This window comes from Oculina patagonica, chromosome 3, assembly GCF_052425735.1.
Source record: "Oculina patagonica isolate OP01 chromosome 3, crgOcupat, whole genome shotgun sequence".
NCBI classification, from domain to species: domain Eukaryota; kingdom Metazoa; phylum Cnidaria; class Anthozoa; order Scleractinia; family Oculinidae; genus Oculina; species Oculina patagonica.
The window spans coordinates 3,518,911-3,537,208 of NC_135760.1; the positions used below are offsets into that span (position 1 = coordinate 3,518,911).

At 38.8% G+C, this 18,298-nt stretch overlaps 1 protein-coding gene across 1 annotated transcript; it reads left to right on the top strand.

The window, feature by feature from the left end:
* The first annotated feature begins 2,936 nt into the window (after window positions 1-2,936).
* LOC144645573 (uncharacterized) lies at window positions 2,937-10,613 on the top strand. The gene is made up of 5 exons (XM_078505149.1): window positions 2,937-3,033; window positions 5,559-5,620; window positions 6,845-6,957; window positions 8,067-9,034; window positions 9,581-10,613. Exons 2-5 carry the CDS (start codon window positions 5,570-5,572, stop codon window positions 10,150-10,152), a joined length of 1,704 nt encoding a protein of 567 aa, XP_078361275.1. The 5' UTR covers window positions 2,937-3,033; window positions 5,559-5,569; the 3' UTR covers window positions 10,153-10,613.
* The last annotated feature ends 7,685 nt before the right edge of the window (window positions 10,614-18,298 follow it).

Consider the following 18,298-nt stretch of genomic DNA (forward strand, 5'->3'; position numbering starts at 1 on the left):
TCGATCGTCTCCCTCTGTGGCGGGACGGAGTTGGTGTGGTCTTCTACCGTATCTGTGATGTACACTGCGGTCAAGATTCTCAGTAGAAGCTAACAACTCGTTGATTAAAACTGCTGCAGCGATCTGTGGTCATAGCTTAAAATATAAAAGTGTTTAAAACAGATCTAAAAAATATAAAACGACACTCTAAATTTTTTGATCGCCTTTTGCGGTCTTCTTCAGAGAATGATGGATTTTTTGCAAGGTTCGCAGAATTTTAATAAGCTTCATCGACGTTATTGTTCGTTGCCCCCTGGGGAGCAACTAGCGATGCGTAAACCCTTGGGAAGGGCGCTCTTTCGTTTACTGTGTTTCTGTCTAGAAAAGAATGTAAGGATTCCAGAAACAGTCTTTTGTTCTTACTGGTGGATTGTCTCCAGTTGTCAAGATCGGTCAAGATCCAATGTAAAGCAACCTGTTTTAGTCAGAAAATAAAATATTTTGGTTTCTTACATGTCTGGTTTTGTATTTATTTTTACCTGTTTACCGATCGTTAAAGATATTATTTTTACACAAGATCACATCAGCTCCTCAACTGCTATATTGAAAACAGTTTTAAACAAATGCAATTTTTAAGACAAGGAAATTGCCACATTCAACCTTCAATTGCCACATTTAACAGTACAAAAAACAAGGAAATGCATTTTCAGAGTTTTTTTTTATATTTCAACGGCCCACGCAGACCAGTTCAGGTCGGTTGAGGTTTTTCGCCGGTTTTACTGGGAAAAAATAACACTCGATTGCTTTGGGTAATTAACTTTTTCAACAGGCATCGAACCCGGTTGAAAAGGTTGATTTGGTTAAAGGTTTTTTAGGGGAGGTATAAAGTCCCATTTCCAGGACCAAATTTTTCCCACTGAATAGTATTTTCCAGCCTTTTGTCTTCCCGACGTTCCAAGTACCGGTCGGTCTCAGTTCTATTGTTGACTTGCTTTTGATTGTTAGTCCCTGTGACCCAAATGCCATTTTCCCAGTGAAAACTTGCCTAAAACCAAGTTCTCATTTTACACCTCACGGCCCCTTAGTTATATCAAACGTCTCGACCGAGAATGGTTGGAAGGTTTATATTGGGCTGGACACTTAAGTAAATTAACTGAAACCGGCTGTGGTTAAAATGGTTGGTCCCATAAATGAGCTTAGATTTCCGTTTGTGAGCAATTTTAAGAAGTGATCGAATAAACGAGTAAATAACATGAATTCTCTGAGTCCCAACTTGTCGTTACACATAAAAAACAGTAGAATCTCGATTTCTCAAATTTTTTAGGGGGGAAAAATTGCTTGAGAAATCGGGGGGTAAAATAACAGAGAAGTACGATCCAATGGAAACGAAAATTGCTTGAGAAATCGGGGGTAAAATAACAGAGAAGTACGATCCAATGGAAACGAAAATTGCTTGAGAAATTGGGGGTAAAATAACAGAGAAGTACGATCCAATGGAAACGAAAATTGCTTGAGAAATCGGGGGGTAAAATAACAGAGAAGTACGATCCAATGGAAACGAAAATTGCTTAAGAAATCGGGGGGTAAAATGACAGAGAAGTACGATCCAATGGAAACGAAAATTGCTGGAGAAATCGGGGGTAAAATAACAGAGAAGTACGATCCAATGGAAATAAAAACTGGTTCCAGAAATTGGGGAATTTCGAGAAACGAGGGGTTCGAAAAATCGGGGGGGGGGGGGGGGGGGGGGGATAAGACTACTGATACAGGATTAAATAAAACAAGATTAGAAATTGTACCTGTTTGCAACCGCCTACACGTACTACTAAAAGTTATTGTTCTGTATTCGAAAGCGTTATTGAAAGCCCTGTAAAAAAGGGATTTGTTAAAAAGTTAACTGACAACTTATTTTTTAAAAAAAGTTTTGGTTAAATTGAAGTGACATGTCTCTTTGCCTCTTGTCACAGCTTAGAGCAATTAATCACTAACTAGTTATATATAATGTAGTATTGACTACCAAAAGTAAAAACAGTTCCAAGCAACCGCGAAAGCACCATCTTCGCAACTATCGTTACATTGATGCCACACGCTCTAGCTAGCTAGCTAGCTAGCGTGAGTATCAAATCGCGCAAAAATGTTTCGCGCGATAACTTTCATTTTTCACCTGATTTGCTAATTTTGCCGCGCGATAATCATGAAAACAAAATTTAGTATAGATGGCATGTCTTCTGTGTGCTTCATGTATACTGCCTACGAAGGTTTAGTTATATTTGAGGGCTCTTCTGTGGCGGGAATAATTTGCCCCAATAATAAAAGGGTGCTGGATATAAAATTGGGCAAGTCAAACGAAAAAGGAACAAAATACCCCAAAAATCGGATTCCCACACGGCAGCAATGTAAAACAGTTTGAAAGATTTTTTTAATCACATAATGATGCTTTCACGGTGTTTTTTTTTTTTTAAAGATTTCATTCATTTATTCACCTATTTACGAGATAGAATAAGTTTGCGCCAGCAGATAAAATCGCTTGAAATGCTTGTCGGCCCAGTCCTAGAATGACAGACTCAAGCTTTTTTCACAGGTGCTGCAGTTAAAGCCAGCTGGTGGAGCTGTTATACAATTAGCCACCGTAGTAACTATGAGGTTACATGGCTTCTTCAGAAAGCACTTATGTTCAGCTTGTGGCGATTCTTTCTTTGCGCTATTAACCAGCTACTAACTCTTTGTCGAGTTTGGTATAAAACACAATTACAAGAAAATTGAAACTTTAATCGCAGAATCGCCTATTTAATCGTTTCCTAAGTGAGAAGTGTGACCCACAGAAATATTTATCGCTAGAGCTTATGCATTTTACTTCGATGACATATTTATGAGGTAATCTTCGACCGCCTTTATTAAACTTTAACCACTACCGTCTATTTATCGCAAACAGAACATCGAAGTTTAGCACTTTTTAAAAGACCTTGGTCTTATCGAACTCATCTCGCAGTTTCGCTCTGAAATCAGCTGAGTAATAAGGGGATCGACTTTGATAAAGCGTTGCCGCTTTAGAAGGTAAGTCAGCACTTAAAGACATAGGCCGAGGCAGAACACGTTCAATCTTTGGGATTATATTTCCTCCCAGAAAAGAAAAATATGTAACATAATATCGACAGTAACAATTGTAAAAAACTGGTAATGCTTTGCTTTTTGAAAATTTGCCAAAATCTACTTGGATTCATTTTAAGCATCAAAATTTTCACTAATGGTGTGTGATAGTTTCGGCCTCAGTGGCAAATAACATTCGTTTTTCAAGAATGCGTGAGGAAGATTTGATTTTAGAGCAGTGTAGTTGTAACCTTATTCTAAGCTGTAACTGCCGAAAGCAAAATTTAGTACAACTTCATAATTACAAACCTAATCAAATTATGCCATTTTCCTCGAGATAAAAAGAGCCATGATGGCTTTCGGCCGTCATGCATATATACTAGATAAATTCTGCAGTCTTAATTAAATCTACTTTTTAATTTTCTATTCATTGCCCAGTCATTCAAAAGAAACGCACTCTCGCGCTTTACTTTTTTTTTAACTTTTTTTTACCATTTAGGATAATTGATATTTAACTTGTTCCTGATGAGTACGGTCTTAAATTCAATGCCCCCAAAAACGATTTCGACGTTTTTTGACAATAAATTAATCGAATGCGCTTAGAATACGAAACGAACTATCTTCAAGAAAAAGGGTGAAGCACTGATAGCACAAAAACAAGCACGAGATTTTTTTCTCAATGACATTCATCTAGTCAACTTTAACCGCGTCTTCTGTAAAAACCCCATCACTAACCCATTAAACAAGCACTCGGATAAGTAATAATAGCAGTTCACTAACCTCAACCCAAATCATAAATTAAAAGAACAAAAAAAAGGCTCGAGGCCGTTATTTTGTCTAACCGAGGACACCGATGCTAAATAATTTTTCTATTATATGCTAAAAGCTTTAGACGCTTCTCAACATGACCTGTTTCGGTACATAAGGAGCTTTTCATTTGTCACTGAACTGGCCGGCCAAAATTCCGTTGTCAGTCAGATTTGTTCTGTCAAATCAGTCAATGCATAGGTATTATACATTGTTATGGTGGATTTGTGGAAAAATCTCGTGGAAAAGGCCCATTTTAAATTCAAAACTACTGGCCCGGCTTGCCTGACAAATGGAAAGACAAATTGACAAATGGAAAGAGCCCTTAGTTAACTCATGAAGCGGGACATTTCTGTCTCACTCTGCCCCCAAAATGTTTTAGACAGTTTTGTCACAATAAATTATTAGAATATGAAATAGACAAGGGTAAACCACTATAACACCAAAAGTCGATCGTCAAAAAGTCTAAAATTAAACCATTTATCGTAAAAATGTTGGATTTTAACAGCCTTTTAAAGATCCCAATCAGTAAAACAAGCAGTTAGATAAGTAATAATAGAAGTTTACTAAAGTTGACCCAAATCATAAATCAAAACTCGCAAAAACAGCTCGAGGTCATTATTTTGTTTCAACAGAGGTCATCAGGCTAAATAACATTTCCATTATAAAAGCTAAAAGCTTTATGCGCTTCGCAACACATGACCTGTTTCTGTACTTAGTCAAGACATCTTTGAAGCGTTACATGTTTGTCTCACTCTGTCCCCAAAATGTTTTAGACGGTTTTTTCACAATAAATTAGTACTAGAATGTGCTCAGAATATGAAATAAACGAGAGTAAACGACAAAAAGCCCAAAACCAAAACAAAATATTTTTCGCAATGATTGTCAATCGTCAAATAGTCTAAAAATGAAATTTTACACCCGATTTCTCAAATCAATTTTCATTTTCCTTGTAAGCACATAACTTTAAATGCTTCTCTGCATGACCTGTTTTAGCCTCCCACGCAGTCGTTTTTAGGGGCAATAGTAAAAGACGATCGCCCATAAAGAAAACTGCGTGGGAGAGTACACCTGTTTGGCTACTTTAGACAAATGAAAACGTGCAATTTGATTGGTTTTTCGAGCGTTAATTGTTTTTGATTACTCATGCAAGTTAACCATGTTTCCTATGTTAACTGAAATACAGTAAAATTCCGTTTTTCCCAACCACCGGATAAATCGAACCAAAAGTCATTTCTTACTCTAAGTCGAACACTGAAATTTTGCCACCGATTTCTCGAATCAGTTCGAGAAATCGGGATTTCACTGTAATTAAAAAAATGACCAAGTTCGTTGGGTCCACAGGAATTAATATTGTTCTCGTTTATTTGTTCTCATGTGAGCCTCAACGAACCTTGCTTAAAAACAACTAAGGCTATGTTTACATGGGACCGGTTCCAAACGGACCGGATAGCCCTTCTGTTTACACGGGTCCGTTTTGGAACCGGTCCGGAACGGATCCAAAACTGGACCGACTATTTTGCAGGTCCAGTATTGGATCCGTTCCGGACCGGTTCCAGAACGGTCCCGTGTTAACTCTTGGATCGGTTCCAAACGGTTCCGTGTAAACAGAAGCCGAATTTCTCGACTGAGAATGGCTGTCCACATTCCTCTTGACTAAACACAACTTTCTTCTGCAATTGCAGGTTCTTAAACAATGATAATCATTCTGAGTTTCGTGGTTTTCATGTTGGTTCATGGACGAGCGGTAAGAATTTTTTTTTTTTAATTCTTTCGTATTTTGCTTGCAAAGGGGTTGATTAACTGGTTCACGGATTGTTAATGTTCTATTTTATGAAACGTATTGCACCTGCGATACATATTTAGATTTTTTGTTACCATGGTAGTATACTGGTTGCCAGACCTTCCTGATGTTAAAGCATAAAAGGCTTGTCTGGATATTTTTGGCGTTCCATTTTCATATTTGCCAATGATGCCTCATCTGCATGATCTAGCAAGCATATAAATGTGTCAGGTAGTAGACTTCTTGGCCTGGTTTAATTTTCCCCGAAATTCACTAAAAAAATGAAAATGGGTTGGGGATTGGAAAGAGTGAGTGGCCATGGTAATTTTTTTTTTATTGTAACCGTAAGTGTGTCGCCAACAGAACTATTAGTCTACCAAGGTCCAAAAGGTCTCTACAGCAAATTGAGCAAGAGCTCTATATTTATACTTGATTTAAAACTGGGTTGAGTGTATGACGTCATCAGTCTTCTTATTTGCATATTTTACAAATTGTTCTCCGGAACTAATACGTACACTAGTACAGATATTAATTTTGAAAACGGAAAACGCCATTTTGAATCTTCCGTGAAATTCTCTTTGATACCCCTGAAGTTCTCTTTGATGCCCAAGGGTAGAAACATGGTCATGGAAACACTTTAAGGAGAAACAAATAACAAAATTCTTATAAACTCACACTACTTCGGGACCGCACTGGGATATATTCCTCTTGGCCTTCCTTGTACGGATCTTGCTTCCCTCGGTCCGAACCGGAAAAACCTCGGGAGACATTCTACCAGTAAGCGACCCTCGCGCTCAGTTAATGAGAAACAATTAAAACCTCCATGTACACTCCGTGCACAAAAGCTTACTTTTCAGTACACATGTTTATCTTTGCCTTGAAAGAGAAGATTTATAAACTCGTCGAAAGCTGTATGTGCGCGCTTTCAGTAGCGTCAGTTTTGCATGGCGGGAACTGCAGACGCTCCGTGCATTTGACCGCTGTGACATCATAGAGCTTGCACGAAGTTTTTTCCCTCCAGTGTTTGTGCTTGTTTCCAATCAAAACTACTACGCAAAAAGTAGCATTTCTTGTGAAGAATTAACAAGGCGCGTGCGTCAGACCATGATGTGGGCTGGAGTGTTTCAAGGTGGCGTTTCCAAACATACGCGATGTCTGATGTTGATTTTTGTTATTGTCTGTCTTTAGGTGTGCGACGAATTGTACCCAATATCGGTAGTCGAGGACATTGCCCAGAACCAGCCCAAGTGGTCCTCAGATAACTACATTGACCTTGTACAAGGAAAAAGTTATGATGAGACGTATGTATTACTTTTTCATTCATCACATCAAGATTTACGAAATTCTTGTATTTTGATTTGTTCGCTGGCGAAATAATGCGATGAAAGGAATCAATACATTTCTGTCCTCATTTAACAAAATAAAGCAAGGAAACCGCTTAAGGCCAACAACTCCCTTGACCATACCCTATCCCCCCTGTGGAGTTAAGACGATCCAGGGGCAATTCTACAAAGCTTTCCAATAACCGGTCACAGCCAACCTATCAGACGCCTCAAGTTGAGTCAAGGCTACTGAGCCCAGCCGCCATAAAGCAAAGTTTTGCCTGAATCAAGGATAAAAGCTGACTTTATCCGTCCCTCCAGACAGCCTGCAATTTAACAGCTGACCCAGGGCTCGCTCGGGTTGTAAGGCCATGGCCTGGGCCGGGTGCCCCAGGTGCCTTTGCCGAAGCCCCCCATCTCACTTCCTTGTTCAAATTTCTTGGAAGCCAATGTGCTTAGTAAAGTCTTTATTTAATGAAGGTAACACTAAAATAGCATAAAAACACTAACAAACCAGTGGCCCTCAAGAATTATTTAAAAAATATAAAAATACTCAGAACAATAGAATATTAAAACTATGGAAAACTATGAAATATTACGAATAAAAATAAAGAAATACGAGATAAAATATTAAAAAGGAAAAAAGTAGAAGGTAAAGAAAAATGATTACTCTTTCTTTTCTCTCAGAGAGTCCTAAAAGCTTTGTTGAATTTCGCATAGATAGGGTAGGCTGTTCCATCTACAAGCGGCAGTCTGCCACCATTTTTTACTGGATGAACAATATTAAAGTTGTCTGTGTGAGTCTCGCTAGTAGCAGTAGCTTTCAGCTAGGTGGGACATGCCCTGTACGCTTGTATATAATACAGCACTACTTAGTTTAGCCTGTTCCGTAAATGGTATCCGGCTTGATGGCCGAAGCACGGATCCAGGAGTCCAGGTATCGTCAAATCAAGTCAGATTTGTAATTGCATCAATTTAGCCCAATGAGATTGCAAGAGAGATAATTACATGTAACGAATAAATTAATCTCACAAAGTGCTTCATACAGACCTAAATTGAAAATGTTTTATTTTCTGTTTTGTTTTAAGGTTTTCCACCTCAAATTCGCCTCAGAGTGACGTTGCAAACCAACAAGACCTCGCCTGGATGAAAACTAACATTGTGGACCGCTACAGATTTGTGAAAGATCGCACACGAGATATATGGACTGGGCAACCCGATTTCAAAACAGATCTCGGGACCTCTGAGTTCATCAAAGCGGCGGATCGAGTAAAGAAGTTCTTTGACCGAAACAATGACTGGGAGAAAACAAAAAAGAACTCTGAATTCCGCACAGAGGCTAGCTGTACTAACCTCCTCTACATCACTGCTGCTAGATACCTGTTAGTGACCCACATTCTTTATGTAGAAAGCGGTAAGAAGTTGGTTCCTTGTACGAGAACAGGGGGCAAAATTGCGATTCCTGATTCTGGAGTATGCTACCCTGCACCTTATGGAAGTGCTACTTGTACCTCAGACTACGACGTCGGGCTCATTGGAAAGGATGCTGGGTTTATAACAAAGAAGTTCAACGACTATTTTCAAGGAAGCAGAGGATTTAGGAAACCTTCGGAGCTTGTTTTTGACACCAATGTCTATGCTTTTACACTGGAATACGCCATGCCACTTTTGTTTACCAAACTTTCAACAAGCTTTACCAACGGTGTAAATGTACAAAAAATGAAAAATGATCAAAAGATAGACTATAACATGCGGGAACTGGCCAGTGCTTACTACAAGGTTTACAAGTACAATGTTGACTTTTTTGATAAGATGAAAGATGGGGCCATAAACAAAATGCGTATGACAGATGCCAAATCCAAATCTCCTGCGACTAGCAGTCGAAAATCCTTGGCTCAGTTAAACAATTGGCTGAAGACCTTCAATGATTTGAACACTAGAGTACCGATAAAGCAAACAACTACGCTGCTAGCTTTTAGGACGTCCCACAACAATGAGTACCAAAACTTCGTGGAAGAAATGTCACGTAAGAAGGGATACAACGCAGACTTTCTAGGTAACTACAAACAAACATTCCTTATTTTATATGAACATCGAAGATGACAAGACAGCTCGAGTTTTCTAGTTTGTCGCTCGCAATATATCTTAATCGTCTCCAATCTTAACTATTCTTGTAGAACTCGGTTTATTATATGACTCAGTATGAGACTTATACAGTATGTCCCAGAACGCATAATTAAGGTAAATCTCATATTCTTGATTTGTGTATTCTTATTTCTGGAGGTTTTTTTTTTAAATTTTTTTTATTATATAATTATATTTTTTTTTTGTTTTTTTTTTTTTGGGGGGTTTTTTTATATTTTTTTTTTGTTTTCTCCGGTTGAATCCTTATATAGGGTGCGGAAGAGAAAGTTCAGGGACTGGACTAGCTTTTGATTTGATTTTGCTTTTCACTTCAACTTTTTGGCGGCGTCAAATTAATCTAGAAAGCGAATCCTTATTTTTTTTTGTTTCGAGATTTTTTTTTTAAAACACGACTGCTGCTAACGAAGAATGTTTACGTTACTATAGTGAAACAATTTTTTTACTTTGTTTCCTCAAGGTACTCTCTCTAAGGCACTTATCTACGCGGCAGAGGCATATCACACCCTAGGGGCCATAAGGTTTGTAGTGGGAGGTACACAGATGAAGGTGATTGACATAAAGACAGAAATGACTACAATGGAACTGTGGGTGTCTATGATTGAAAACTGGGGAGAGTCAAACAAAGAGTACAACCACTGCAATAGTGAAACCCCACCCCTGCCTCTAGAGGCGTGCTTCCTGAAGATGAGCAAGTACATGTGGAGGATGTTCAGCGCCATGAAATTGGTCCGCGACCGAATTCCAGCTCCAGAAAGAGCTGGATTGCTGCATTTTGAAGGAAAATATGCCGATCCTTTATACGCGATGGAAATGTGGCTAGATTACAAAAAGCAGGGGAAGACCGCGATTCCTAGACAAAAGGCAAACGTTAAGGAGTTTCTGCGGCAATTCCAGTGCGACGAGCCAGTTTTTGGCAGGCCGTTCTCGCCGGCTTGTCTAAAAATAATGAATGACAAGGTCAATGCCTACAATGTGAGACTGGCTGGCTTTGTGACCGACGAGCCTGTGAAGCCACCCTGGCGCCCCTGAGAACTTATCTCAATGATGTCATTGTAATACGCTGTTACAAAGGAAACAAGAACTGATGATGAAAACTCAACGAAACTGCCAAACTCCTAAATTGAGAAAAATAAGACAAAAAATCGATAGTTGTCACATTATTCCAAGATATTGGGTGAATTAACCTCGCAATATGATTGGTCAATGAAGTTTTGTCATTACTGAGAATTAAAGTAACTTCAAAATAACACAAAATAGCCATTGAAAATTAAGCTAAATTAAATGTATAAACTATATAAAGAAGGGGAAGAGTATTTTCTCATTTACACTAATTTTAAAGCGAGTTCGTATGGTAAACGCGGCGTGAAAAACAAAACCTAGAAGCCCTGGTAGACTGATGGCAAAACTAGTGATGCCATTCTTTGGCCTTGTTGTGGCTGCATCTGTAACAACACGAAATTTCACCAACCAGCACAACTAGGCGAAAGACGTCAAACCAGATTTACAATTATATTTTACTTGAGAATCTCATGATTATACAAGTCTATTTATTCTGTCGATCGGTGTTAGAACTGTCCACCAGCTAAGTATTTACAGACGGTGTGCTTTCTTTTCGAAACATGAAAAATTGGCCGTCGTGGTTCACGTCGTGTAAGATACGAAAGGTTTGGTCATTTCATGTTAAGTTGACAATAAAGGAAACTAAAAAAGATGAACGTTTATTCGTCTCTCGATGGAATAATTTTGACTTATTATTGACTTGTGTCTATCACCGATTCCATCGTGAGACGAACGAATAAACGTTCATCCTTCGCTTCTTACATCACGATGAACAACAAACACGGGTGTATAAATGGGTACCGACGACGAAATGCTGGGAGGTACCCTGCGATGGAATAGCATCCCATTCAAGGGGGAGTAGAAATATTCCTAGCCGCTTAATGCTACGGAAACCGGGATAAGCTCCGGCAGAGTATGGGCCACTTAGCTCGAGGCTTCCCTTTTTACGCTGCCATTGTACTTACTTACTTACTTATTCCTCTTCGTCCCTGGTAGGACATAAGGCGGCAACGATCTGCTCCATCGGGACTGATCTTTTCTACAAGTTGTGCCTCGCCCCAAGTCAAGCCCATTGTGGTTTGCTTAAATTCCCTTATTACACTAAGTGTACCGTTGGCTTCTTGCGAGATCTTGCGAAAAAAAGAAAACACTCACAACAAGGCTTCCATATCAATCATTTCCTGCAGAATACCCACTTCACACGTCATTTCAAGGACTGGGCATCTCAGTCTAGAGAGCCATCAGCTTTACGCTCTCACTTCTTCTTTTTCCGAGAATACGTACGTGACGACTTCCAATTCCCACTATAGACCTCCAGCACAAAATTTCCGTCCCATTTTCCAGCACGCGCTGAGCTCAGTTGGCACCATATTGAGCAAGTATGCACGCTTGGGAGGGGAAGAATTCCCATATGAAAGGGACTGGGGATGCTCAAAACAACTGTATTTTAAGTCATCATGTTCTCCTTTATCTCACGTGTAAAAAACGTCATTATTATACCGCGTTGGCAACCTAGACCGCTCAGGCAAGAAAAATGGTATCTTTAAGTGGTCAAAAAAATCGTAGTGTATGAAAAATTTGTGCGATTTTGCCGCGAAAACATGTTTGCACGAGATGTAAAATTCGCATCGTGTGTGCCGAGCTGTATACAGCTAATTCGAGAAAGGTTGTAGGAAAAAAGCACAAAAGTACACGCGACAAGACCGAAATGTAACATGGGTAGAAGTCCAGAAAATTTCTAATCTCGATATAACAGCTAGCCGCAAGCTACCTGAGCAAACTGTAGACTGTTATAAAGGCTATATATTTGGAATGGCTCGCAATTACTGTCGGCGGACCATTAAATATTAAGAGCTGTTGAGCACAAATTTAACGTAGTGCAGGTTGTTTTTCATGATCAAACTTTCGCAAAAACATTTTTCTTATTGGTGAAATTGGCACTCTTGGGAACGAAAAAGTGAAGTAAAGGAAGAAGCCAAAAATCCGGCATCATGTTTTGGGACACATCTAGGGTGCTACCCAAAAGCGTTTCGTACCGGGGGGCCCCCCCCCGAGACCCACCCCCTCCCCCTTTTTTCAAAAAAGTTACCCCTTTCCTATACGTTTTACTGAAGAAGGTACCCCTTTATATACCTAAAAGACATGACATCTGCCTAAATTAGGAAGTCTTCATAGGCGTACGAGGCGGGGGGGGGCGAGGGGGGCTGCAGCCCCCCCCCCAGCGCCGAAATTTTTCGGACAAAATGCTTGGAATTCGGGCAACAAGCGTAGAGAAGAAAAATAGAAAATAAGCTGACAAATATCAACATTACGTTCAAAACGAATTACATCAACAACAAAAAGTTTGTGGTTCAAAAGTCTAACTGATTTTTCATTCACATGTTTTCGTTCCCACTCGCAAATTGCTATAATCACTTTCGATTTTTGTCGCAAATTCTGTGTGACCCTTCAATTTGATTCAGTGGCAATCATTTTTAATTGAGAAAGAAATTGGCGAGGGCGACCAGAAGTTAGGATTCTCCATAGCTTGAGCGTTTGCGCGTGGAGTATCCAGTGCAACCTTGAAACAAAGCTGTTACAAATGCGATGAAGCTAGTGCTTTTGACTAAAATGTTAAGTGTTAAGGGCTAGCTCAAAACTTCCAACTAAATGTTTTAACCCATTTACCCCCGACGCCCTTTTACATAACTTCTAAGTCGAAGGGAAAAGCAATGTAAATTGGTTTCCCAAAAATACATTAAGTTTTGCTGAACTCAGGAGTGGATAAATAAAATATTCCCGAAGAAAAAGGATACAGTGCATTGACATCTTCCAGCAACACCACGAAATTAATTAAAGAATTCGGACTATCGTTTCTTTGAAGCAAGCAGGCAGGTTAAGGTTTGTACACCACTATTTCAATGCACGTTTCGTTGTCAATTTTATATGCCTTTTTATAATTATTCGGCTTTCAATGAATGTCAGTTTTTTCCGGGCAATTAAGTCTCCGCCCCCCTAGTTCCAAAGGTGCCCGAACGCCTATGGAAGTCTTGATGCCATTATTATGTAGCGTTTAGTACATTGAAATTATACAACAATAAGGTGCGTCTGCTTGAATTATTTGAATTGATCTCGAAGGCCCTTGTGTATTCCTAAATGACCTACATCCCTACCCTTTTACATACCTGAAGCATTAGATGGAAACGGTACCCCTTTCGGGCGGAGCCTCCCCATCTAGGCCATTATAGGGTGTACCCCCTCCTTGCGCAATATAAGTTGAAGTTGGAAGGGGGGGGGGCAAAAAATCTTCATACGAAACTAACAAATGTGAAAATTATTAACTAGTTCATTCTCTTTTGCTTTCTTGATTCTCCCTTAAGACAATACAGGGAAGAAACGTTTTGAAATCTTCCGTCTCTCCCAATATCAAAAGCCAGAGGGATTTCCTTGTGCCAAATGTCTTGCGAAACAACTAGATGCTTGTGGTTTCGTTTTGCGCAATATAGATTTCCCTTGTAAACAAATTAATTATTAAGTACTCACACTTTCTGCACTTAGTATGCCACAAATATTCAAATTGTATTAGCTCCGCGAGTACTTTTTCTCTTCACAAGATAGGTGGGCGACAAGTGGCACAAACAAATTTAAGGAGCTTCAACAATATCTGTAGTACATTGTACGTGTGGTTAGCTGATTTTTTTTGTCATCATTGCGCAGCGTTATTTATCAAACTCAGGTATTGCAGTCTGTTTCGAGCGTTTTCAATACCTGAGAGTATGAAAGCTAGCAGCTGTTTTCAAACTTTATTGATGTTGAATAGTTAGGTCAAAGACAATGGTTCAAAGTTGTTATCGATTTTGATAGGAACACGCCTACACTTACAATATCCGGGTCTCTCGGCCTGTTGTTTATATATCTGTCTGTTTCTAAATCCAGTGTTATCAACGTGATCAGCCCCAATTACACCTGTATCTAGTGTTTCACTTGAAACTGAAATACTTCTTTTATAAGCATGCCAACCATGCCTATCAACAAAATTCGGTATTAAACTGTTAAAAAGTGGTTATCGGCGTGGAGTAATCAATGGACCGGATTTAAGTACAAATTGATATCGTCTGTACGAATGCACTGTCATTTCCCACAAAAACAACTTGCTTTTTGCTTTGTAACAACTTATTGACTAAAGGACTTGAATTGCAATCCTCGCGGTTCAATACTTCACTAGAAGTAAAAAAACAGTCATCTTTATTAACTTAGTTAAATGTTGCTTAACAATTTTCGTCTCATGCAGTTAGGCCTTTATACATTTCTGTATAAAAACTTATACCTGGTTTTCACTAGCGACGCAAACACAAGCGCAATCACACAAAAAGACAAATTGTGACCCATGTGCTTGTGCTTACCGCAAGCACAAGCATAAAAATGCAATACGCTTGTGTTTCTGCTGCGTCGAAGCCGTTTTCGCGGTGATATCTCCTGAAGAGCTGTTATCCTTGTGTTGTGCTTGCGTCGCTATTAAAAACCAGCCTTTAAACGTTATTTCGCGAGAAAAACTCAGTAATATGGAAAGCATGGTGTCAGTTTACGATTCGTTCCACTGATATAACAGAGCGTCAGCTGGGCGTTTTCCAGGCGCACCCGCGCACAACACGAAAGGTGTGGTCGGAATGTTTCGGGAATAGCTCCGATTAATAATCGATTTTTCTCCCGCCCGAAAAATGCTTGTCGTATATCCAGATTATTCTGCGCAATTAATATAATAATCGATTTATTATTTGTGAAATATACCCAGACGTTGTGCTATTGATTGACCACAAGAATGCACTTTTGTGTTTAGAATAACATGTTCAACTCAATGAGAAAAGCGTGGGTTTTTGATATTTGTAAAAAACAGTGGCGTCTATCTCGGATCCATTATCAAGCCAGCCATCTTTGAATGGCTAGACGACATTGTGTTATTTAGTGTAAAACTCGCTAAAATTACGAAAGAATTGTTGAAAATATTGCTAATGATATTTATTCTCTAACTGTGAAAGTTTCCATTGACATCGCGTTTCCTTTGCTAACTAGTAACTTAACGATCTGTAAAAGTTGAGGATTGAGGAAATTTGGCGTGTGTCAGAGGTGGTAGTAATCTCTACCGCACTTAGTTGAATTCCTGTATTTTTCCGCTTGCTAAGGAAGCAAATCAATTCTGAACTAGATTAAAAACTGCCTCTCCTTTTATAAATTGTAGAGAAACCAACGCGAAATTTAATTTGCCTTCGGTAAAGGCACGCGCGGCTAGCGAATAAGTTATCTTCTAAGCAATTTGTAAAACGTTTGAGTGTGTGATAACATTTCGTCATTGAAACATGCGGGCCTTCATTCTTAAGGAAAAAGAATAGAAAGGAGTAGGCGATATTGTCATAAAGACAATCGAGTACAGAAGTTGTAGGTCACCGAACAAAGCTACACTTAGATTAATTCCAATAGAAGTAAAACCGTCTACGACAGGAAAAAATTACACGAAACCGGATTTGAAACTATTTAACGCGCGACAAATCGACAAACTCATACAAAACCACAACCTTTGTCAATACCAAATAAGTCACTCCGTTTTTAGACGAAGCCATGTCTAAAATGCAGTCTAGTAAAGAGGATAACAAAATCTTTTTCACTTCCTTCTTATTGAGGTTTTTTAGTTTATCCTGTCAGCCTTCGAGTTTACATTCCTTCGAGAACGTTGCTAGTTGCAGTCTTGAAGACTTTTTTGTCATCCAGTATTCTTTACAAATGACTGTTTCTTTTTTCGATACTGATTTCATCGGTAGACAGTATATGAGTGTATATTTAGGCTTTCGCAACGTTGTTCCTTTAATGAAAATAAAATTTGCTTGTGGTATCGCACGTTTCATAATTATCCGAATGCGGATGTGAAGACTGTCTTAGCCTTGGATAATAAAAACAGACTGATAAAGGCAAGAAAGACTGTTTTTGACATATCGACCGCGTACTTGAGGGATTTAGGAAATCTCTTGGCTTTTAAGATAAGAATTTTAATCATCTTCTGTGTTATAATAGAAACCTTTATTCTCTTTAACGCTCTTTGTTCAACTGCTACACGCAAAAAAACATAAACCCCTGCATTCCCGATTAAATAACACGTGGCAATGAAACTGTTGTGAAAAAATCCTGCGTGGAATGGATATTTCCGTTCCATAATAAGAGAAGGTTCACCTATTTTTGTCCCAAACTAATTCAATAACATTATTTTGTTCAACCGCAAAATTACAATAATTTCTCTAATAATAATAATAATAATGTTCTTTACCCGGAGCCCATCACCAAAGGTGTTATTCAGTGAGGCCCTCAAGTGTTAAAGTAATTAATCCATTATTTTAATTACAAAACTCGGAAAAAACTTTTTGAGTGTTAAAAGTGAGGCTGGAAGGAAGCGAAGGAGCTAAAGTATGCGACAAAAACATTTAAGTAATGAGGGAAGGAAAGAAAATGCGTCTAGAAGAATTGGTATTACTTCGTCAAATCTGTAACTGGCTGGGTAATATTTGGGATTAAACGAAACATACTAGCAGCTGGTTTTTTTTTAACTTTATTGATGTTTTAAAAATAGTCAGGTCGAAGAAAATGGTCCAAGGTTGTAAGCGATTTTGATCGGAACACGCCTACACTTACAATATCCGGGTCCGTCTTTCTCTGTTGTTTGTACATCGATCTGTTTACGCGTCTTTATGTTATGTTGTCTGTCCCGGGTACACCTGTATCTAGTCTTTCAAGTGAAACTGAAATACTCCTTTTAAAAGCATGGCAACCATGCATGCTTATAAACTTGATGCGGTATTTTAAAAGTGGTTATCGGGCGGAATAGTTAATAAACCATATTTAAGTACAAATTGATATCGTCTACACAAATGCACTCTTATTTCCCACAAAGACAACTTGCTTTTTGTTTTGTAACAACTTGACACTGACTAAAAGGAATGGAATTGCAATCCTCGCGGTATTTAAGTTCTGTCTATCGTGAAAGCGGTTCAACTAGACTAGGGACTAGAACAGAATTAAGAAGTAGATAAAATATGAGTGGGAGATCTCTATGGGCGTTTACAATGGCGAGCCGATAGGCGAGCCATTGTAAACGGCCATACAGTTCGGACGCGAATATTTTATTCTGCTTGTGAAATGAAAACAATAAATCGAATGCAAAGTATTGTTATGCGATTCGGTAGAGATCTGCATCAAAAGTTAATGAATACTAATTAGCTGTGCAGAAGTTTGTATCAGAAGTGTATTCTATTGTTTGATTTGTATTAGGTTAACAGTTGTGTACATGTGATCTGAATACTGTGCTGGGATTGGTTTGCACCCTCATGAATAGTTAATGAATTTTTACATCATTTTTAAAATTTGGCAAAATGTTGCTGAACAATTTCCGTTTCAGTCAGGCTAGACCAAAATTTCTGTATAAAACCTTAATTATCATTTCGCAAGAAAAAGTGAGAAACTAAGTTATATGGAAAAACATGGTGTCAGTAAACGATTCGTTCCCCTGAAATAACAGAGCGTCAGCTGGGCGTTTCCCAGGCGCGCCCGTCCACAGCATTCAAGGTGTGGTCAGAATTTGTCGAAAATCTCCCGATAAATAATCGATTCTTCTCTCGCCCAAAATGCTTGTCGTATATCCAGATTATTCCAAGCAATTGAGATATAATAATCAATTTATTATCTGCTTTATATACCCAGACGTTGTGCTATTGACTGACCACAAGAATGCGCTTTTGTGTTTAGAATAACATGTTCAACTCAATGAGAAAAGCGTGGGTTTTTGATATTTGTAAAAAAAGTGGCGTCTATTTCGGATCCATTATTAAGCCAGTAATCTTCGAATGGCTATACATTGCGTTATTAAGTATACAACTCGCTGAAATACGAAAACAATTGCTTATTCTCTAACCGTGAAAGTTCCCATTGACAACTCGTTCACTTTGCTAACAGATCTGTAAGCGTTAAGGATGGAGGAAATTTGGCGTGTGTCAGAAGTAGTACTTCTACCGCACTTAGTCGAGTTCCTGTGTTTTTCCGCTTGTGGGAAAGGAAAACTATTCTAAACTAGATTAAAAACTGCCTTTCCTTTTCCAAA